Genomic DNA, 23,628 nt, shown 5'->3' with positions numbered 1-23,628 from the left:
ACTGAAAAACAACATTAAGTGACCTTTGACCCTTCAGGCATTGCTGCAGTGAAAACTGACATCATTCCAAAATGATATTGAACTTTCCACCGTTTTGTCTTCTTTGTTCTTCGGAGCTACTCTATATAAACTACTATGGCTGGATTCACTGTTTTAGTGGAGGTTACAGTCGAGTTCATCAGTCTAACTGACAGACTCAGTGTTTGTTATGTGGAGTTTTAAGGTGGAGTCTAGTAACAGAGCAGGTGTTAGTTATTTGTTTGGGCGGTTTGTTGGCGTTGTCGTTAGAGGATGGTATCTGGGTGAAGTAAACTGGGTGAAGTTTTGGTAGCTGCTAATGTGCTAACAGGCTTACTTAGAGCTAACAGTGCTAATGTGAAGCTAAGTGCTGTTTACGTGTAAAATGTAGGCATACATTGTGCAACTAACTGCATGTGTTTAAGGAACAGCTTCCAGTATGTTTAACACAAAGAAAAATAAAAGAAAGTCTTTCTCAGCCATTTCCAAAGTCCAGTAACATAGGTCTGACAGGCTGTATTAACAGGGAAACGATCACTCTGGTTTACTGTTGGCTCGGTTTCTATTGTCTCTCTCCTGGATCAGGTTATTGGCTATCTAAAGCAGGGCCGATGATCATTTTGGCCAGAGGCAAAAAAAAAAGTCTAGCAGAAACTCTAAAGAGGAAAGGACACCAGATTGTTATCAACGCAAAGTTAAAAATCCAGCATCCCTGATAGTGTGTGGGTGTATTAGTGCCTGTGTCATGGGTCACTTGCAAATCTGTGAAGGGATCATTAATACTGAGAAGCACATACAGGTTTTAGAGCAACACATGCTTCCATCAAAACGTCTTCTTCAGAGACGGCCCTGTTAATATCAACGAGACAATACCAAGCCACATTCTGGATGACTTACAACAGCATGGCTTCACAATAAAAGAGGGTGGGGCCAAGACTGGCCAGCAATAATTCTGATATAGTAAAAGAACAATTGCCTGCAAAAGAAAATGTTCACCAGAACTTTAGGTACAAACCACACTCTTTTCTGGTCTGGAGAAAAATTCAAACCAAGATAAATATGGTATTAGTTTTAAGGTTCTTAAGTTGTACTAAAACTCTATTAAGGACTTTGTTTAAAGCTTGTTTTTGGTGAGAGAGTAAGTATAGGGATAGAACAGTGGTGGACAGAAAATATTGCTCAGTGAAGCCATCCTAGTTTCTGACACACTAGTATGATATATCAAAAAAAAAAATGTGGGTGGTTGTGCCGATTTCTGCTGTACCTCTCAGCCAGACTCTGCTGTTGGTTGATCCCGATGTTGAAGAGAACAGGATGAACTCGTATCAAACGTCCCTCTTTTACCTCTTGAGGCAGCGATGTGAAGGTCTCCGGCGGCAACGGGACCTCAACAACAAAACTTCCCCTTAAAGAGACAAACAAAAACCACATTGAGTTTTTTACAGGTAACTCTGTGTGGATCAACCTATAGGGAAAGTCCTGGTTTTCAGGTTTAAAGTTAGAGTCAAGTTTGGTAGAAGTACAAATACGTATGTAGATGTGTGTTGTTCACCATGCTCCTTTAAGTGTCGGCAGCAGATCGTCTGATTGTTCAGATTTAGCCTCAGCGACAGTGAACGCAACACGGCTCAGGTCTGCCACGCCCACCTCCATGTCCTCCAGCATCCCCACCTCCTCACCTGACACACAAGCAAGCACGGTCATAGCGTGTTAGTGGTTTGTATGCGAGTGAGTGAGTGAGTGAGTGAGTGAGTGAGTGAGTCAGTGAGTGAGTGAGTCTGTACCATAGGTGCTGAGCAGGCTTTCAAACTGGACCAGGACTCCAAGAGACAGCAGCTGCTGCAGGAACTCAGGATCCTCTACGCCAGCGTACAACTTCAGCATGAAACCGCACACCATCGCACACAGCTGACACACACAGAGCAAACAGGTAAACAAAAAGCAAACAGGGGAGAAACAGGAAGTGAACAAAGAGTATAAAGGAACAAAATTTATAAACAATTGTGTGAAAAAATGTTTTACTGTTGCAGAGTGAAGTTGGTTTTCAGTGTTTGTTTGACTGTAAAGTAGTTGGCTAAATGCAAATATAATTTGCATTTAATCAGATAGTAAATTATAAACCTCAGAACATCACTAATTTAAAGTTTCAGTTTAATTTTTTTTGTTTAAAGGCTTACTGTAGCTAGCTAGCGTTAGCAACCACATCACCATCACAGTTACTGTAGAAAGGAGATGCAAGCACTAGAAGCTAATATTAGCATAGAAGCTAGTGCTAGCCATAAACAGTCCAGATCAGGAAAAAGAACAGTTTGATAAAATGGTCAAATGTTCACTTAAGGCTTCCGTAGATATTAACATATTAATGTCAGACTGAATCGAATATTCTCTTACCGCCTGGCTGAAGACGGCGTGGCGTCTCTGAAGGATCCGTGTGTGTCCCTGGCTGACTGAAGAGGCCACCGCCCCCTGCAGGATCACAAAGGTCATGGCGGCTCGAGCCTGCCCTACCGCTTCCCGCACGCAATCCCTGAGAGTGACCACCAGGGGGAGCAGCTGCTCCTGCCAGGAGGAGGCGGAGGAGAAGGAGGAGGAGACTGGAGGACACAGAGACATACTTATTCCTCTGCTGTGTTCTGATTGGTCGACAGTAGAAACAGTAAACTTAAGCTCCTCTGTTTTAAAGATGAGTGTAATAAAGCATCACACCGGTGTTCTGGGAGTTTGTGTCTCCTGCTGGGGCTTCTTTCTGCTCTGATGGCGTCTGATCCTGGGGTCGCTCCTCTCGTCCCTGCAGGCGGTCTGACATGGCGATGATGCAGTTGAGGCTCTTGGCGACGTTGGCCCACGCCCTGTCCTATATAAAACACACATCCGTGTATAAAAACACACTTCTACACCGTCTTTGTACAAAACTATCAGGAACAGATCAGAGAATCTGACCTACCCATTCCTCTTCGTCATACTCCACGTCCTGTCTGCTACCGCTCTGCTGTCCTGGTGATGTCTCTCCATTCTGATTGGCTGGAGAGTTGTCACATATCAGCCCGTTACTGTGGACATGGCTGCTGTTGTGGATCGCTAACAGAGCGCTTTTCACCAGCTCGTCTTTGAGCGCATGGACAAATAGCTCCGTCTGAGAGAGAAGGAAAGAAGGACGAAGATGAAGTACGCTTTTGTTTGTCTGAATATGTCACCTGAACTTTTCTCCTTCACCTGTTGAGTCAGAGCGTCGAGGACGTGCTGCAGACGGGTGGCGTTCTGCTCCAGAGACACGGACAGCAGCTCCTCAGCGAGCCCGAAGACCAGCGGCTGCAGCTGAGCCACACTGGAGAGAAGCTCCCTCGCTCTGCAGCTCTCGTCTTCAGAGTAGAGAACGGAGCTGAAGAGAGAAACACAAAATCCAAATCTAAGTCAGGTCAGAAACATTGGAGGGGGTGTGGAAATCTCCAACAGGATGAAGAAAGGATTAACTGTGGCATTTTTTGTGTCAACCTTTAGTCGAAGAGCTGACTTTTTATGTTTCTGACTAAAAAGATACCTTTGTTTTATTTTCAAACACACATTTTCTTCAGGTTTAAAGTTTCAAACACATCAGGAAGTGCTATAAGTCAGTATACAGCTAACATGAGCTCATCCTGTATGTTCATGTCCTGACATGAGCATCGGGGCAAGCTGCTCCACACCGTTTATATCTTCTACCGTGGTATTCACTACTGTGTGAATGGCTTTTAAGCAGGTCAGTTCTGCAGATGACACTGATCTATTTTGCTCTGATAAAAATTTAAAAGAGTAAATAGTGGCAACAGTGGGCAGGAAGTGGCAAACATGAGTGGAAAAGGTAGTGAATGGGATAAAAGCAGCAGAAAAAGTGCAAAAAATGTGTTTAAACTGGCAAAAATAGGTTCCCAGAGACCAAAAAAATGGCAGAAAGTTGATAAATGACTTAAAATTGGCAAAAATTGGTTCAAATTGACAAAAATTGGTTAGCAGAGAGAAAAAAATAGGCAGAAAGTGGGGACAATGGGCATACCGTGGTAAAATATTAGCAATGGGGGTCAAAAGAGACAACAGTGGGCGGAAGTGGCAAAAATTGCTTAAAAAATGCCCCAACTGTCAGAAGAAATGGTTGTAAAGCATTTAAAATGTCAGAAAAGAATGTGAACTGGAATTTTAACACTAGCAAAAATATGTTTTTAAGGGGTATAAAATATGTTAAAAGTGGCAAGAATGGGCATGCGATCAGTGAAATGCAGTTAAGGGCAGAAATGTTATGTTTGTCCATTACTAAAACATGCCTATAAAGTTTGTTACTGAAAAACACTCCAGTATTGGATGTTTGCATGTCTAAAAACCCCTCTGTTTCAGCCCTGCTCAGAATGAGCTGTTTCTGTGTCTGTGGCTTTAAATGTTAATGAGCTGTCTGACTCCACCCCTGACCATGCCCCTCTCAGGAAATGGATGTGGCTCTCCTGATCCTCCTCTTCCTCAGCTGCGAGGAAGATCAGGAGATGAGGGCAGCATGGGAGATGGGAGAGCCAACCGAACCTGGGGGCGGGGCTAACTCCCCACATGACATCATGAGGGGAAAATCTGAGAACGGCTTGTTTCAGCACACATTTTCTGAAAGGTGGAGAAAAGAGAGGAGGGAAGGAATGGATTTTTCTGGTATATTTGGGAGATTGTGGACAGGCCAGGAGCACATATTTTTGTTAGAAAAGCCTGAAAAAGTGATTTTTGCATAACATGTCCCCTTTAAACCCGGGCCACCTACATACATACAGTGCAGCCTAACCACAAGGCAATCTGTGCCTCATCATCCCGATTATTTTGATTTGTATTGAGATAACAATTGTTTAACACAATTACTGATTTTACCACATCTGAATCACACGCATTCTTAAAGACTCTGTAACACTTTAAAAACATGCAATAAATAAAAATACAAAGACTGAAAAATATAAAAGTATAAAATCATAACATATATAATAAACATTAAATACATTAAAATACTTTTATGGCCTGAAATTGTACACCAAATTTACATGATTGAAAAATTATCTTTCGCCCTCAGAATACAAAAGGATAAGTTTTACCAGATCTGGTCTGAATGGACTGGGTATGTAAAACCAACAAAATCTGATTTTAGTTGAACCTACCAAATACATGTAATATACTTTTATCATATCTTGTTTTTTATGTTTTCTTTTCGAATAACTGAATGTATTTTTCTGATGTATGATCTCTGGACATTCACAAGGAGCAACTCCCTTCCTCCTTAGGTTCTGTTTTTATGTTGATATGACTGTTCAGAATCATAAAACAGGAAAGCATATGCTGAAAGACTGTCCGGCCTATGTCAAAGCCATCCCTACTTCATGGTAGAAGGAGGCCGCTGACTAGTGGATAAAGAACTCAAGGTGTAACGAGGAAAGTCTGTTTTTTTGTTTAAATGCAGTGGAAAGTGTAATGTCTTGATTTTCCAAATAAAAATAAAATAAAATAAAAAAAGCTTTTATGGCCAAAATATTACAACAAACACTAAAACATAAACCACGTGACAAAATGTGCCAAACATGTGGCACAGTAGTTGTCTGATCTTTGATATCTTGTTTTCATGATCGTGGGAGGCTAAAAATGTGATTGAAATTGAAACCAGCTTAATCGCCTACCACTAACATAACGGCTATGTTGGTACTTTCCCAAGTTTTGATGGTGGAAACACTAATTATTGTGTAATGTGGTGGACTAAACTGAACCAAACATGTTTGGGGAAACGCAGCTGAGTTTGTGTAACTTAAAAACAGGCTGACTTTATCCTAGTGAACATTCAACATTCAGATCAACAATTACAAAACCAGGAGACTCTGGCCATCTCTGTAACTATTTAACGACATTATTTATCTTTAGATATATCTGTAACTATTATTTTTTCTCCTATTAATGCTCTTATTCTTCTACAGATTATATGGTGGCCCTACAGCTCTGAAATTAAGATTTTTCTATCATGTTGGATAAAAAAAAACGAAATATATGAACATTATCTGTAAGCTTATAAGGAGAGCACTGTTGACAAAGGTCCTTGAGTACTGAAACGTGGTTTTTCTAATACATAACAATGCTGAGTGAAAAAAGTGTTTCTAGGTAATAGTTTCACATCCTCTGTGAGACAACAGGATGTCTAAACCTTCTCTGAAACGAGGATTTAAACATACTTTACAGCCTGAACTGTGAAGACAAGATTAAAGCATCTTGTTCTAATTTCTGTATGTTCTATCTGCAGTGTGACGACTGCAGGCTCCTCGGTAAAAACTCAACCAAATGTATTTGTGTCCTGATCTACACCGAGCCGCTGTAATCCTGACAGACAGAGATTATACAGATTAATCTGCAGGAAACAATATTGAGAGACCAACTGAGAGGAGGAGAGCATGAATGAATAGAGGAGAGAAACACGCACACACCTGTCTGTTTGGTGTGTGCGTTTGCTGAGCAGCCTCTTCAGTCCTCCGTGTTTGAAGGCCTGGTGGTGATCGGCAGGAGCGCCGAACGTTATGACGTCATACCACACACCTGAAGAGGAGAGGAACACACAAAAAAATAAAGATTAAAAGGAGGAATAACTAAGTATATGAATAAAGAATGGAGATTTAATACCTGAGCTGTCAGAGCCGGTGACCTCCATCCTCTGGGAGTGAAGGTTTGTAGGGACAAACTGAAGGTGTTTGTCTGATTTACTGCTGCTCGACTTAAAAGATGAAGACACTGTTTAAAAGTACGAGAAAATAGAATTCAAAGTCGAGTTGTTTTTCCCACTCTGGAACACAACAAACCACAATTATTCCCTGGTGGTTACATGCCTTGTTAACTTATTTTTCATATCTATTACACTTTAATGTCTCAGATCATCAAACTAATTTTAATACCAGACAAAGATTACTCAAGTAAATACAAAATGCAGTTTTAAAATGATGATTTCATTTATTAAGAGAAAAAAACATCCAAACCTACCTGGTCCTATGTGGAAAAGTCATCATTCATGAATTTACTGTGATTAACCAAATTTTGTTAGAAAGCTGAGTTAAATTTCTCTATCTACACCCAGACTTGATTACTGCCAGACCTGTTGGATCCAGAAATCCCTTCAATAGAAGCTGTCTGACAAAATGAAGTAGGCTAAAGATCTCCTACACATCATGGCACCATCTAAAGAAACTCAAGAGAAACAAAGTCACTGACATCTATCAGTCTGGAAAGGGGTACAAAGACATTCCCGAGGCTTTTGGACTCCAGCAAACCATAGGCAGAGCCATTATCCACAAGTGGGGAAAACTTGTAACAGTGGTGAACCTTCCCAGGAGTGGTCGGCCTACAAACATGACTCCAAGAGCGCATCGATGACTCATCCAGGAGGTCCCAGAAGAACCCGGAACACCAAAAGAACTGCAGGCCTCACTGACTCAGATAAGGTCAGAGTTCATGACTTAACAATCAGAAAGAGACTGGGCAAAAATGGCATCATGAGAGAGTTCAGAGGCCAAAACTACTGCTGACCAACAAGAACACAAAGGCTCGTCTCACAATTCACCAAAAACATCCTGATGATCTCCAAGACTTTTGGGAAAATATTCTGAGGACTGACAGGACAAAAGTTTAAAAGGTGTGTTTCTGTTCCAGCTGGAGAAATACTAACACAGCATTTCATCAAAAGAACATCGGACCAGCAGTCAGACATGGTGGTGGCAACGTGATGGTCTTGAGCTGCTTTGCTGCTTCAGGATCTGGACCACTTGCTGTGATTGATGGCACAATGAATTCTGCTGTCTGCCAGAAAATCCTGAAGGAGAATGTCCGACCATCAATTCATGACCTCAAGCTCAAGCATACATGGGTTATGGAGCAGGACAATGATCTCAAACACACAAGCAAGTCCATCTCTGAATGAAATAAAAAATGAATGCAGGTTTTGGAGTGGTCTAGTCAGAGTCTGGACTTAAATCTGATTTAGATGCTGTGGCATGGCCTTAAACAGGTTGTTCATGCTGGAAAACCCTCCAATATGGCTGAATTAAAACAATTCTGCAAAGAAGAGTGGGACAACATTCCTCTACAGCGATGAGAAAGCCTCATCACCAGTTATCACAAACTATTGATTTCAGTTATTGCTGCCAAGGATGGAAGAACCAGTTATTAGGGTTAGGGGGGAATTACTTCTTCACACAGGGCCATATAGGTTTGGATTATTTAGAAACTGCATTTTGTATTTACTTGAGTTGTCTTTGTGAGATATTAAAATTGGTTCGATGATCTGAAACATCGAAGCGTGATAGATACGCAGAAACGTCAGGAATCAGAAAGGGGGTAAATACTTTTCCACGGTGCTGTACCTGAAAGTTTGTCGAGCTCATCCAGTGTTTCCTGGTAACAGCGAATCAGGTGGCTGCAGTGGTTGATGACATCATAACGTAGCCCATCCCACTGCGGTGACATGTCCCCGAGCTCCTTCACCTCCTGGACTCTGAAGACCGGAAAACATCCACCGATGACTATTTGATGAATCTAACAACACCAGGAAAATTCAGTGAAGTTGAAGTGTTGTTTTGTAAGTTTTGTTGTAACAACCTGTTAGTGAGCTCTTGTATGAGCGTGCTCAGTAGCTGTTTGGGTAATGAAAAAGTGAGTGGCGTCTCCGACATCTGTTCCCGCACTAGCAGCCATCTTTGATCCTCTGTCTGGAACCTGTACACCTTGGACACCTGGGCACTTAACACTGCGCACAAACAGTGAAAACAAGTAAATATATACTGTGTCTCTTTAAGGATAAACATACTGATAGAAAACACACAAATGTATCACTTTAAATCCCTGCTATACAAATAAACTTGCCTTACAAAATAAAAGCACAAATGCTGTTTAAATCTCACCAGCTCTCATCGTTGGACTGTTTTCTTTGTCGTGGAAGGAGCTGTGGAGACTGTCACACAGCTCAGGACACTGCAGCAGAGAAAGAGCAGGTTAAACAACCAAAACTGAGAAAAAGTGAAGAGGATGGTGATAAAACAAATGACTCATCAACACCAGAATATCTAAGCCTCAAACTGACGACACAGGAAGCACAAAGTGTCTAACTTCAACACCTCTGTGTTTCGCAGGAAGAGAAAAAAAAATAGCTGACAGGAGCTAAATTAAGTATGAATCTCCTCTTCTTTACCTTGTGGTCAGGAGGAGTTTGATCCTCGTTTTCTCCCTCCATCTGCAGACGGGACACCTTCACCTCCCCCACCTCGCTCACCCCATCCATAGTCCTGTTTAAAAGAGAAAAGGCAAATGAGAAATCACTTCTGGAAAGAACTGAGCGCATGCTAGCTGGAGACAAGGTGGCTTCAAACATGGGACATAAGATAGCTAGCTGGTCAACAATGATGAAAAATTAAAAACAAGGCAATCATCAAACTACCTGAATATAACAGAACAAGCAAGGCTAAGCTAACTAGAAACAAGATTCGTGTAAATTTAAAATAAAATAGCCACCAAAAGGTTGGCCTAAAACAAAATAGACAAGCAGGATTAAAACAAGATAACTATCTGGCCAAAACTAAGTGGAAACCAAACAAGGAAGACCACATAGACACTTGTAAGACAAAGCTAGTGTTAAACAGATTAACAAGCAAGTCAAAGATGACTGAAAACAAGATAACAGTACAAAATTAACATCAACAACAATAACAAGATAACTAGCCAGAATAGGCTAACACAGGATAACTAGCAAGACAAAGCTTGGTTAAAACAAGATGAGTGGCAAGTGAAAGATACCTTTCAACAAGATTAGTGATTAGTTATCTAGCACGAAAAAAACAGCAGGAAAACCTGGCTTCAAAGATTTCTAGAGAGACAAGCTAGCTAACAAGCTAACAATCAAGTCAAAGCTGACTGAAACTAAAAACCTGGACAGACAACATTAGCTTAAAACAAAGTCATCTTTAAACAAGATATCTGCTTTGTCAAAGATAACCAGAAACAAGTTAACTAGCAAGACAAAGCTAGCTTGAAAAAAGAGAACTAGCACAATAACTAGCAAAACCCTAGCTTAAAAGATCTCTACTAAGACAAGGCTAATTAAAACAAGAGACCTTCAAGTCAAAGCTGACTAAAAACAGAATATCTGGACAGAGAAATTTAACCTAAAACCATAAAACTACTACAGAAAAATGACCTTTAAACAAGCTAACTGGCTGGACGGGGCTAAGTGGACTCAAGATAACTAGCAAGACAAAGCTAGCTTAAAACAAGATAACTAGCAACTCAATGCTATCAAGGATCACTAACAAACTGCAAACAAGTTTTGTAGAAAGACAAAGTGTCTTAAAACAAGATACTGAGGAGAAAAACATAACTTTTAAAATTGCTAACTAGACAAAACTATCTATAAACAAGATAATTAGCTCGTCAAATCTATTTTTAAAACAAAATCACAAACTAGTCAGTTTACAGCAAACAAGTTATATAGCAAGAAAAAAGAATTGTATTTTGAACTGAAAACAAGATAACTAGTGAGACAAAGCATAACTAGCAAGACAAAACTAGCTTACAACAAGATAAATAGCTAATCAAATCCTACTTTTAACTGACAACAATATAGCTTGACAATTACTAATATCAATTCAAGGAAACAACAAAAAGTTGTAGGATACACTCTACTTTAAGCAAGATACCTGTCAATAAAAATGAACACGTGATAGAAAAAATACAAGTTAAACCAGATGACTGGGAGTATGCACGTCACTGAAAACAAGATCCAGGCAGGATGCATTCTGTCTAAGGATGCTCAGCAAAGTATTACTATCTGGAAGCAAGATAACTTGAAAATATAATTCAAAACAAGATAACTAGTGAGACAAAGTTAGCAAGATACAGAAATACCATCTGGACAAAACCAAATACAAGATAAGTTGCATGATGCATTCAGTCTAAAGATACTCAGCAATCACTACTAACTTAAAACAGGATAACTTGAAAACAACATAATTAAAATCAAGATAACCAGCAAGATAACAAAACTCAGAAAACATATCTGGACACAAATGAAAACATGATAACTGACATCTACAGATACTCAGCAAAGCATTACTATCTGGAAACAAGATAACTTAAAACAAGACCTAATTCAAAACAAGATAACTAGCAAGACAAAGCTAACTGATAACTAGAAAACAAGATGACCATGAAAATTACGCTAAATAAAACAAAAAAAAGACCAGATACAAAATCCCTCACAGCAATTAGTAAGATAACAATGATAATTATCAAGATAAAATTCCAAGCAACAGCATCTCTAAGGAAGCTAAGTCTACCTCACTGAAGACTTACAAGGGAGATAATAATATATAACATAAATTCAGCCAAGATATCTAATGTTCACAAGCTTCCTAGTCTCCCTCTTTTGAAAACAAGCTATATTAGCAGTAAACTAGGCTAACTGTGACATGGTCTGCCAGGTATGTTGAGTAACGTGACACACCTGGATGCATCATTCCAGCACAGACACACCTACGGTCCGCCGTTCAAACCTGGAGCTCTCTCTCTGTTTCAGCTTTTCATTTTCAATCTCTGACTCCGTTCTCTCTCTGTCTCTGAAGACGCTGTGATATGAAAACAGGAAGAGACCGACTTCTTCTACTCTCACTGAAGGTGGAGCCACACCTCCATTTTCTCACTTCCTCGTCTCGCAACAGGTATCCTGGCAACAGCCAATCAGGTGCACCAACATAAAGTCGCAATGAGGTGATTTTCATTCATTTCAGCACAAAAAACTGTATTTAAATAGAAAAGTGAAAGAAAGCAAGGGGAATATGCATAAAATACATATTTTAAAGCCTTTATGGAGTCATGAGGAGGTTTAGGACGCTTTCATGGAGATTTTTACATCCTTTCAAAGGAAAGTATGAAAGAAAAGTTCATTTCAGTTGTAACAGAATACAAAAAGGATTTAAAGGTGTTTACCTGAGGCTGAGGGAGATGTGTGGCTCCTTGGATTTCAGTAGATCTCTGATGGAGAAGGAGGTGAAACCCAGGAAGCTCCTCTGTAAGAGAAGGAGTGAAACAGGAGTCTTATTTTGCATTAAACTTTGACATTCAACACTGAATTTGTTTTTCTGCCTTGTTGTCTTTTATTGAGACAAAAAAAGGGTTTTAAAACTAAACCAAAGTTCAATATTTTCCCTTGTGTTAAGGTTTAACTGTTACATAGTTTGGATATCTGCTCCTTAAAGTGTAAATTTGAGCGTTAAAGTTTAAAGTGAGTTTAAACAGTGTTGTGTGATTCTCTTTCAGTTTCATATTCCCATAAATATTCCCCCCAAACATCCCTAAATCATATGCAGGATGATCCCGCTCCACGTTACATAAAGCGCTCTCCCACAGTTTTAATCTTCTCCCTAATGTCCTGAAATATTAATTAATAAACGGCTCTTTCCGTCTAAAACTCATCATCGAAGGGTCACTACAGAGCATGGAAAGTCCCTGCAGCGGCGGCATTAAAATCACAGTTTTTAAGACGATAATCAGGAGCTCAGAGGATTACCTTGACAAGTGAAAAGCACTCAAATCACAGATTCAGACTTACACTCGCACGTACGCCACAACAGACTGAAGGCAAGTGACAGACGCTCCAACATAAATTACACTTCATGTGTGAATTTTAAGTTTCATCCACTACTTTCTATGTTAATTCAAGTTCACTCCAGTCAAACTGTATAACATTGTTTTTGATGCATCATCTGAGTATTTGAATTTTTAATTAACCTTTTCAACCTATATTTCATTTAAGTCATCACAAAGACAGGATATTTAATCTTCAAACTTGTGAACTTTATAGCATCCTGTAATTATGCACACATTCTGAAATTGATGACTGCAGTGAGTCCCAAAAAGGTTGGAACAGGTGCATGAAAAGACAGGGAAAGTTGCTCAGAAAACAACTGGAACATTCTAATCAATGATGGTCTCACTTTGTGAAAGACTGCATTGAAAAAACTCTAACAGTTTATGAACAAAGTTCCTCAATGTGAAGTTGCAATGAATTTAGAGATTTGACTAGGGCTGGGCAATTAATTGCAAAGTAGATTAAATTGCAATATGGCCTGCTGCAATTTACAAATCACAGAAGTTGCAATATTTCTTAAACTCGAAAGGTGTCAAACTAAAAGTATAATATATTCATTTTTTGCAGCAGCAGAGATTTTATAACCGATACGCCATCTGGAAAACCCTTGATATACAGCATTTGGAAAAGGGCCGAGCCTTTGAAAAAAAAAAAAAACTTGGAGGGTGATCGGATGAACGTTCTGTCTGTCACATCTTTGTGGGCCAATCAGAGCAACAAAACACGTGATGTTGTCGCCGCTACCAAGGTGCGCACGTGCAACTACTCAGGAATAACCTCCATAGAGACCTGCATAATGTGAACCATGGCGACTGTAGACATGTAAGTATACGACTTCTGTCATTTTTGAAAAGAAAACAACTCACTGCTGTTCTTTGTTCTTCTTTTAAGGAAGAAATGTTGTCAAGTTCTGATAAAACTGGCTCTTTAGCAGCAGCCACGCTAATGTCTTCCACCATAACGGCACTGGCCTCTTGTTGCTGCTTGCTTACGTCACGACTCTGCCGCACTCAAAAGTATTGCCCCTCGACGCTGATTGGTCCTGTCACTTTCTAACCCGGCCAAAACGGTTCAGATGGGAGCTTAGCAAGATGGATTCGCCAGTGAGAAACAAGGAAATGGGCGTATCCATCTGCTATGCAAGGTTAGAGATTTTATGCACATTATGCAAACATTCCAGTATCAACACAGCGGTCCGTTTAAATATGACACACTTCTCACTAATCCCTGCTAGTATCAGTGCTGATGTGCCACGAAGCTGCTGGCAAACCTTCACCTCCTCCACCCCAGTCTCCTCCTTTATAGCTTAAAGCTTCACCTCTCCACCCCAGCCTCCTCCTTTATAGCATAAAGATTCACCTCCTCCTTCATAGCTTAAAGCTTCACCTCCTCCACCCCAGCCTCCTCCTTTATAGCATGAAGATTTACTTCCTCCACCCCAGCCTCCTCCTTTATAGCTTGAAGCTTGTTGCACCCTCATATTCAGATTCATGCTACTATGGATGAATTGCTTCTGAAATTATTTGTTTTCATTACATTAATTGCATCTATCCACATGGTGTTTCTGGCCATGCACTCCCTAGAAAGTCAAAGCATGCTGCTTAAATAACCAAGGCAGCATCTTTTGTGCAGAGCTTTCTGTGCAGAGTAAAACTGCATATGAATTTTGCAATGAAATGGTAAACTGAAGGATGAGTGTATTCCCAACTGAATGTAAGCCCTAATATAGAACGATTAATTGCTTGAATTTGTTGAAAAATACACAAGATGAGAAACCTAATCATAATCTCATCTTAAATTGCAATCGCAATGTTTGGGGGAAAAATTGCTACTAGATTATTTTTGCACACCGTTAAGCCCTAGATTTGACCATCTACAGTCCACAATATCAGCTAAATCTGGAGAATTCTCTGCATCTAATGGACAACGCTGAAAACCAACATCACCCCCCTGTGACCCTGGACCCCTGAACTAAAAACTTTAATCATTCTGTGATGGATATTACAACGTGGACTTAGGAAAACTTCAAAGAATCACTGCAAGTTAACACAGTACATCACTGCATCTACAAATCTAAGTTAAACCCTACCATGGAAAGTCAAAGACATGCAGAAGCCTGCACACGTCTCTGGGCTTGAGCTCATCTGAGACGGACTGACCTGAGGTGGAAAAGTGTGACACATTTCGTACTGTTTTTGGAAATAATGGCCTTCAAGTTCACCATGCAGGTAAAGATCCATCCTGATTGTTATCATAGCTCAAAGCCAGCATTGTGATGGTGTGTGGGAGTATTAGTGTCCATGACTTGGGTCACTAACACATCTGTGAAGGTGCAACTAATGCTGGGAGGTACATACAGGTTTTGGAGCAAGACACTGCAGATGTTAGGTAAAAAACTTTAAGCTCCACTTTTCATGATTGTAATTTTTTCCATAAATCAGTTCTATTGGTCTCTCTTTACATCTGTCACTGGGTTTCAACCGTTTTAAAACAATGTAAAATGTCTAATAAAATGCTGAATAGGAATCAAACTCAGAACGTGTGCAAACTACTCAAAAATGTTTATGTTTTATGTAATTGTATGTTTTAATTTATATTTTATACACCATTAAAAACAAACCAAACATTTTTTGGAGCAGATGATGCCATGAATTAGAATGATCATGTAAGTTTTCTGAATCAGACATAAGTGTTTTGTCATTGTCTGACATCTTTAGTTTTTTGCAAATAACAGATACTACATCTGTTAATATCATGTTCCTCTAGTTGCATCTTCCCTTTAGCACACAGGTGTCAAAATCAAGGCCGGGGGCCAAATCTGGCCCCCAAGATGATCTCATATTTCTGTTCTAACTGGCCCATCAGTCTGAGGTCTGCAGATTTCCTCAAGTGTAAAAATTTGAACTTACCCTGATGATTTAAGATATCCTTCTTAAGTCACAAAATCTGAAAAAGTAAGGAGTAAAAATATTTAGATAACAAGTCAGGAATGTGGGAAAAGAAATTAATTTGTGTTTTAATATTATATTTTCAATTTAGCATCTTACAATTAGGACTCAAACTAAGGATTTTGACTTTTAATTTCATACTTTCATACTTTAACTCATGATTTTGACTTCTCATATAATATTTTGAGCTTTAAGATTTATAATTCTAATTTTTAAGTGATACTTTGACCTTTTTAACCAATTACTTTGTATTTTATCTCATATTTTCAATTCCAAATTTTGACTTAATAATCCCATAGTTTGACCTTTAAGACTCGCAATTTAAATTTCTGAATTATATTTTGACTTTTAATTTCATGATTAAATTTTTTTTTTATATTTTGACCTTTCAAACCCACAATTTTGACTTTTTCTAATATATTTGCCTCTAAAACACATTATTTTTTAATTCCAATTTGATGTTTTGACCTTTATGAACTAATAAATTTACTTTTCTCAGATTTTCAGCCTTTAAACTTATCTTTTTAACTTTTTAAATGTCAAAATCACTTATCATCAGTGCTAAGTTTTTTTTTTTTGTTTTTTTTTTAATTTTATTACTGGTGAAATGAGGTTGACAGTTTATGGTTAAAAAGGAGACACTGTTAGGCCCTGGTTAGTCCTGAATCCAGAATCCAACCCTTGCTGTGATTGAGTTTGACACCCCTGCTTAAGCATCTTCTTTTATTTCTATAATCATTTCTCTGAACTCCCTCCTGCAGCTAGAGTAAAATAATCTGTTGAATAAACCTTTCAGTGGTCAGTTTGATCCAAAGAACAGAAGCAGAGAGAGAAAGAAGACAGGAAACAAACAGGATATTGAGACGATCGCCTGGCTGTTGCTACATTTCCTTGTTTGCAGCTGATGGTTCAGAAACACACGAACATTTTCAAGCATAAACACACACATAAACACACATGTATACGCACACGGAGCTAATCTGTCTCACTGAGTTCTTGGGTAAAACAAGCAGCTTTTCAGATTACACACTAATCCCCCTCAAACCTACACACACATACAGAAAAACATCAGACTGCTGAGTATTCATGTTTGTGTGGGCTCACTGTGCTTGTGTGATACCACACCTGTCCAGCAGAGGCGCCGCTCTCAGCTGGTGGACAGAAACACTGGGTGCATGCCATCATCGCTCGCTGCATCCCTGACATTTTTTAAAAAATACAAAAAAAAAAGAAAAGAAAAGAAAAGAAAAAGTCCACCTGCTCTGATGTAAGTCCTGATTTCTTACAAAGTTATTGACGGCCCTGTGCCAAAAACTTCACTCAAGACAGCAACAACTTCTAATCCATCAGGTATCCTCTTGTTGACTTTTCAGCCAGAATAGGCAACAAAAAGTGCTTCTTATAACTTTTTATAAAGCCAAAATTGAAAAAAAGCTTTACAAAATCAGCCCTAAAGTATGACACTGCTCAGCATCAGAGATCAAAAAATAAATGAATAAAAAATCAGGCAGCAGCTGTTCTCAAAACTCCACAAACCAACAAGGGAAATCAGTCTGTCATTCTGTGATCCATTTGTTTTTAATCTGGCTCCCTGCTGATTTCTGACCTTCTGCCCTCACTGCTCCATGCTTTTTATCATCATATTTTAACCCTGTAGTTCCATTATATTATAAACAGTTTAAATGAGATGCAGCATCCATAAAATTCCGAAAAAATGACCAAAAACAGTGACAAGATATGTCTGCAGATCTGCAGGAATGTCGCAGATATCAACTGATGCATCACTTTTAGAAATCTTTGCACAATAATCTGCATTTATTGAGCACTTCTTTAAACTCAAACTAGTGCAAATGAAGCTAAGCAAGCCGTAAAATAAGCAAGTGTTTTTAAAGTTTATATTCACTGGAAAAAAACAAAGTTTTAACGTGCATATTTTAGTTCCCAAACTAACTCAAATCTTTCGATTAAAACTGAGAGCTTCACTCAGTTTTTAGCCGTCTTAATACTGACTCATGTCTCTTTTAAAGGAAACAAGATTATCAGGAAGAAGATTAATAACAGTGTTTCACCAATTACCCCTAAAAAAAAATCACCTTTTTCTAATGTTGCTTCATCAAATTTCCATTAGGAGTTGATCATTATAACACAGCAGGATGTTTCAGTAAACAAAAGCACATGCTCAGAACCATAAAGAGATTAATGATGCTACTTTGAGCACAGGCGACCAAAATCCACACAAACCTACAGTTCCTAACAGAGAAAATCTATCGAATAATTATTGAAAAATCACTACTGAAAGGGGAGACACTATGTCTAAAAATCTGGCGTTCATTCTGAGTAAAATCCTATTCTGTCCATCAGAGGAGCCCCCAAAAAAACGTCCTAAATCTTAAACTAAGATATCAGACAAGAACTCTGTCGACAAAGCAGCCAAAAACCGGCAAGCTTTTGCTTAAAATCTGCAACTTTTTGAGCAAAAAATGACAAGAAATGTGTAAAAATACAGCCTTTCAGTGACTGAAATACAAAACTATCTTTCCTACCTGCAAATGAACACATATAACCCTTACCACAACTCCTGCTTTGAATTTAACTTAAAACCAAAATAAAGGGACAGAAATAACTACAGGTGATAAAAAAATGTCTGACTAGACACTGTAGAAGTTTTCCAACAGTGAAACTGACGTGGAGGTTTAAAAGAATTGTTGCATGGAATAACGTCAGAAAAACAGCACCATAACAGTAAAGCTTATTGCACAGACTAGCAAACCTGTGGTTAAGATTTGGAGGTTTTTCATCAACATATAAATAAAAAATAACTATAATTATTGGCTATACAGTTTTGATTTTAACTCTCAGGCAGTTCAAAAATTTAAACAGCCAAAAATCTGTCAAACTTTTGCCTTAAATGTAGAACTTCTAGATCCAAAAAACAAAAACAAAACATGATTAAAAGCCTGACCAGACTCTCACTACAGCTTTTTAACTCTGAACCTGGACATTCCGTTCAATGCAATTTTGGATGTTTTAAGATAATTTACATGTAACAGCTGCAGGGCAAAGAAAAACCCTGCAAAACTGGATGCAAATCACCAGACTTTCAGTTCAAATGTTTAGAAAAAAATAAACCCAGCTGTTGATAAAAAATGACTCCCACTTCTTTTAAAAAGTCACATGATGCACCTGTAGAGGTATAAAAACAGCCTAACTCAGACTTTCCCACCGACACCTGAACGCGTCACAATAAAGCCTGTGGCACAAAAACTGTGGCTACAATCAGGCTAACACCCCGCAAACTTTCGGTTTCATTTAGGATGTTTGGACCCAAAAATAACAAACAAACAAAAAAACGTTTAAAATTATGATCCGATTAACAGCACAAAGAACTTGACTGATGAAATCATTAGAGACAAGTCACTCGGGAAAGCTGCTGAGTCAAAAATGCCAAAGCTTATTGCACAAAACACTTTTGGTAAATCACAGCCAAAAACAGACTTTTTGTCATATTTTTGGAACTTTTTGATCAAACTATGTCTTTACAAATATAAATGTAACTGCTCTTTGGACACAATTTGGACATAATTAAAAATGTTCAGACACAAGCCACTTGAAGCAGCTGAAAGTACCAAAAACAACTCCAACAGTGAAGGTAAAATCAAACTTTGCCACCTGCACCTGAACGTACCACCTTAAAGCTTATTGTACAAAAACTCTGGCTAACAAAACAGTCAAAAACAAGCACAATTTTGATTCAAAATTGCAACTTTTTAGATATGTAAAAGTAAAAAACACTCAGAATCCAACTAGGCTTTAAAGTGATGACTTACAAACTAGGGAGCGACTGCTGGGTCACTAGAAACTGCATGTAAAACTTCAAAGTTTGATTCCTGCAGCTAACATTCCAAGCTTGCTGCACTCTTATATTAAGCTCTATAGACTTAACTTAAGTTATATGCAAAATCTAACATCAAACAGTCCCACTTGCATCTGAAAGCAGCGTCACATTAAAGCCTTTTACACAAAACAACTTTGGCTGTCAAGTCAGTCAAAAACTAGGAAATTATTGCTCTGGATTTGGGACTTTTTGGTCAAAAATAACTAAAAACAACTTTTAGGTGCACCTGTTTTTGCAAAAGTAACACAAGTGTTGAATGATTTAAATCAACTAGAAAGAAGTCACCTAAAGCAGATGCAAAGGAACATAAAACTCCAAAGTTGAATGCAAAATGCAATCTCAGAAAAGTCTTCAGCACAAAACCACTTTGGCTTTCAAAACAGCCAAAAACTAACAAATTATTGCTCTGAAACTGGAACAGTTTGATAAAGAAAAAAAACTAAAAAAACAACTAAATTCATGACTGACTTTTAGGTAGGACTGCTTCAATAATAGTGATTGTAATGAATGCTTTAAAATAGTTTTTAAAAAGTTTAAAAAGTCACCCAAAAGCAGCTGTAAAGCAATGAAAGTTTCAAAGCTTAATATTAATCTAACGTCAAACATCTGAATTCAACCTCTCAATAAAGTTTGGCTTTCAAATCAGTCAAAAAATAGCAAATTATTGCTTTAAAGTTGGAACTCTGTTCATAACTAACTAAACTACAGTTAAAACCAAGACCAACTTTAAGGTACAACGGATTCTGCAAAAATGAAAACAGGTGATGACTTGAAATGATTCAAAAATTTTCAGAGAGAATTCAGAGAAAACAGCCACAAACTAACAAAAAGCTCCGAAGTTTAACCCAAAAATAAATGTTAAAAAATCCCACTTGCCCCTGAAAGCATCACTGCATTAAAGCCTTCCGCAGATAAAAACTGTGGCTTTCAAACACTCAAAAACTAGTAATTTTATTGCTTTGAATTTGGAACTGTTTGTTCCAAAATAACTAAAAAAAACCTAAAATCATGACCAACTCTAGGTACAGCTGCTTCAGCAAAAAGGGACCAAAGTTCTGACTTCAAACTGCTTTTAAAATCAGAGAGAAAGCAGTAGTAAAACAGCAAAATGCTACAAAGCCGACAATCCCACTTACACCTGGAAGCTCCGCTGCGTTCAAGCCTCATGCACAAAACAACATTTCCTTTAAATCGGTCAAAACATTTAATTTTTGCTTCAATATAGGAACTTTTCAGATATGAAACTATCTGAAAACGACTCAAAGTACAACCAGGCTTAAGCAGAAACTACTCTGATAGAAGTAAAAAGGAGAAACTGCAGAGTAACATAATCTGCATTAATCTAACTTCAATTTCCCCACCTGCACCTACACACATCAGAACAATCAGATCTTGCCGCACTCTTGTATCAAAGCTCTATGGATTTAAATAAAAGGCTTATTCTGGCATGAAATCGTTCTGTTTGCTTCAGCAGAAGCTGTAAAGATGATTTCTCTCCTCTTCTTCTGTTCTGACGGATTCACGCACGACATAAAAATCAGAAGAAAAAGAGTGAAACGATGTCATAATCCATAAATCTACGTCGTTTCAGTCATCTCCTCTCTTGGTAAAAATCTCTCAGACACACCGGCCGAGCATCTCTCTGCTCCCTCCATCACCTTCCTCCTCCTCTTTCATCATGTCCGGCGGGATTAAAAACCCACTGGCATCATGGGAAATATGCAGATTAGAGAAGCACTGGGCCGGTGGGGTCGGGTTTGGCAGGGAGAGGAGGAAGAATAAAAACGGAAGTGTCTATTTATCTAAAAATCTCACTTTGGCTCGCTCTACTCCCCCCCCCCCCGTGGAGATTAACTGCAGTGAAGAGCAAGCACCGCTGGTTTTACACATGTACACTCTAATCCTCTTATATTCACTATTTTACAGCTAAACACACACTAACACACACTCACTGCAGTGTATGACTCCTGGTGGTAGACGCTGACTTTGATCCGGCTGTGATGGTAGAGAGGAAAGTCGCCATGAAAACACACGGCGGTCAGAAACACGCCGTCGTCTGCTTCCTGAAACACAGACACACTTTTAGACGGTCGGAGCTGATAGTAGGGGTGTGTTAGCGTTTCTGTGAGAGTGTGTACCTTCATCTGACAGCAGCAGTGCCTCCTCACTGTGTGCGTTTGAGTGTCGATCACACACACCTGTATCTGGACTCTGGCTGCCATGGCAACCACACCTGGAGAGGTCATTAAAAAGATGTTTGTGTTTAGAATAAATGCATGAAAATGATTTTACAGCATCTGTAGTCTGAGTTTGTGTAACGTACAGACGGTCAGGTGGAGTGGAGACACTTCATCAGCAGACTGGGCTCCACCTAGTGGACACAAAGTGGCATTACATCAACACACAGGGTTAAAGGGATATTTCAGTGTTTTCTATGCAAAATAGTCTACTTGGCGTGTCAGCTTAATGCTCTGTCTATAGCACTTTGTTCGGGGGAGGAGGCGGAGCTACTCCTCTCCCTTGTCCGGTGTTACAACAGGTATCCAGATAGATGCGGTCAGCCATGTACTAGTTCTTAACCTAGTCTTGTTTTGAAAAAGGCTTTAGTCTCCAGTGATTTCAGTGAGCACTGCTCCTTTAAGAAGGACTAGCTAGGCTATCATCAACTGGCGGCCCGGGGGCCATATCAGGCCCCCCAAAGCTTCCTGTCCGGCCCCTGAAAGATCATTAAATTCAGAAAAGGAGGAGAGGAAGATGATGTTCTTTTAAGAGTATCCTTTAAATGTCTGCAGCTATTAAATCCATCCCACAAACAATTAATATTGAAATAGTTTTAGACTTAACATTTGATCTATTTTACAGAAATTTATTGTCATAATTAGTAGATATTTAAAAATAGTGTTAAGGTTGGCAGAAGTGCTGCAAAAATGACCAGATAAAGTGTTTAAAAGAAGTTAAAATGTGTCAAAAATTGGTTAAAGAGGGAAAAGGGGACAAAAAGTATTATGAATTGGTTAGAAATTATGAAATTAGTTCAAAAAAGTAATGAACATGGGTTTAAAATGGGCAAAAATAGATGAAAAATGGCATAAATTGATAAAATAGTGGCACAAAGGGGATAAAACATGTGGGAAAAGTGGTTTGAATAGGATAAAGAATGGCAAAAATTGGATTAAGGAAGCAAAAAGGGGCAAAAAGTATCAAAAATGGGTTATAAGTGGCAAAAATACAGCAAAAAAATAGCCTGGCAAATCAGTAAAAAGTTGTTCAAGAGTGGCACACAAGAAAGTTGCAAAAAGGGGTTGAAGAGTGTCAAATATGGGTGAAAAGTGGCAAAAATGGATAAGAATGGCACAGAGGGGATAAAACATGCAGGAAAGTTGTTTAAATGGGTTAAAGAATGGCAAAAATTGGGTTAAAGAGGCAGAAAGGGGTTAAAATGAGTTAGTAGTGGTGCCCATTCTCTAGGATTTTCAGGGGCCTGGCCAACTCTGCTGTCTGGTCTGTCTCCTTGTGGCCTGCTACATCATAGATAATAGAGATAGATCTCACTGGTAACGATTGAACGTGTCCTAAAGAGGATACAAATACTACTACAATAATATGTTATCCAGACCAAACTATATATTTAATTTTTGTGTATTTAAAAGTCCGGCCCCCAGAGTTTCTGTCGAGACTAAATCTGGCCCTTGTGCAAAGGTTCTTGACGACCCCTGCTATACAGCTAGCAGATGGGTATAGCTTCTCCCTAGAATTTAGTGAGCTTTTGGTAAAAAGTTGGCCATAAAACAGTGTTGGCTTAAAACTACGTACTGTCAACATTTTCTGAAGCATTTTATTTTACAGAAAGCGTCTGTCCAGAAAGCCTCTGTGTTTTTGTCACTATTTTGTAATGCAAGAGCATGTAACCTGTAGCCAGGGAGAAACTGTACCCATCTGTAATGCTGTCCAGCCTAGCTTCCTGGACGAATTTAGCGAGTTTTTGTTAAAAATGGGCCACAAAACAATGTTGGCTTAAACCTATGCACTACTGAAAACTTTTGAAGCGCTGATGCATGTTTTTATCACTATTTTGCAATGCAGGCTTTGGCTTACGTGCTTTTGCAATA

At 38.8% G+C, this 23,628-nt stretch overlaps 1 protein-coding gene across 1 annotated transcript in view; it reads right to left on the bottom strand.

Annotated features, from left to right (window-relative positions):
- Positions 1 to 23,628, bottom strand: part of LOC121504672 (type II inositol 3,4-bisphosphate 4-phosphatase-like) — a 33,483-nt gene that overhangs the window by 2,498 nt on the left and 7,357 nt on the right. The window contains exons 6-22 of the mRNA XM_041779674.1: positions 21,843 to 21,890; positions 21,658 to 21,752; positions 21,472 to 21,582; positions 12,016 to 12,095; positions 9,227 to 9,320; positions 8,940 to 9,009; positions 8,638 to 8,785; positions 8,403 to 8,533; positions 6,673 to 6,780; positions 6,480 to 6,588; positions 3,232 to 3,397; positions 2,963 to 3,151; positions 2,725 to 2,872; positions 2,410 to 2,612; positions 1,803 to 1,926; positions 1,571 to 1,697; positions 1,283 to 1,423 (exon numbers count right to left, since the gene is read on the bottom strand). Of these exons, the coding sequence (XP_041635608.1) occupies positions 1,283 to 1,423; positions 1,571 to 1,697; positions 1,803 to 1,926; positions 2,410 to 2,612; positions 2,725 to 2,872; positions 2,963 to 3,151; positions 3,232 to 3,397; positions 6,480 to 6,588; positions 6,673 to 6,780; positions 8,403 to 8,533; positions 8,638 to 8,785; positions 8,940 to 9,009; positions 9,227 to 9,320; positions 12,016 to 12,095; positions 21,472 to 21,582; positions 21,658 to 21,752; positions 21,843 to 21,890 (2,092 nt within the window). The remainder of the gene's footprint in view (positions 1 to 1,282; positions 1,424 to 1,570; positions 1,698 to 1,802; positions 1,927 to 2,409; positions 2,613 to 2,724; positions 2,873 to 2,962; positions 3,152 to 3,231; positions 3,398 to 6,479; positions 6,589 to 6,672; positions 6,781 to 8,402; positions 8,534 to 8,637; positions 8,786 to 8,939; positions 9,010 to 9,226; positions 9,321 to 12,015; positions 12,096 to 21,471; positions 21,583 to 21,657; positions 21,753 to 21,842; positions 21,891 to 23,628) is intronic.

The sequence above is a fragment of the Cheilinus undulatus genome, linkage group 22 (assembly GCF_018320785.1).
Source record: "Cheilinus undulatus linkage group 22, ASM1832078v1, whole genome shotgun sequence".
Taxonomy (NCBI): Eukaryota; Metazoa; Chordata; class Actinopteri; order Labriformes; family Labridae; genus Cheilinus; species Cheilinus undulatus.
This window is presented reverse-complemented; position numbering and strand designations above follow the sequence as displayed.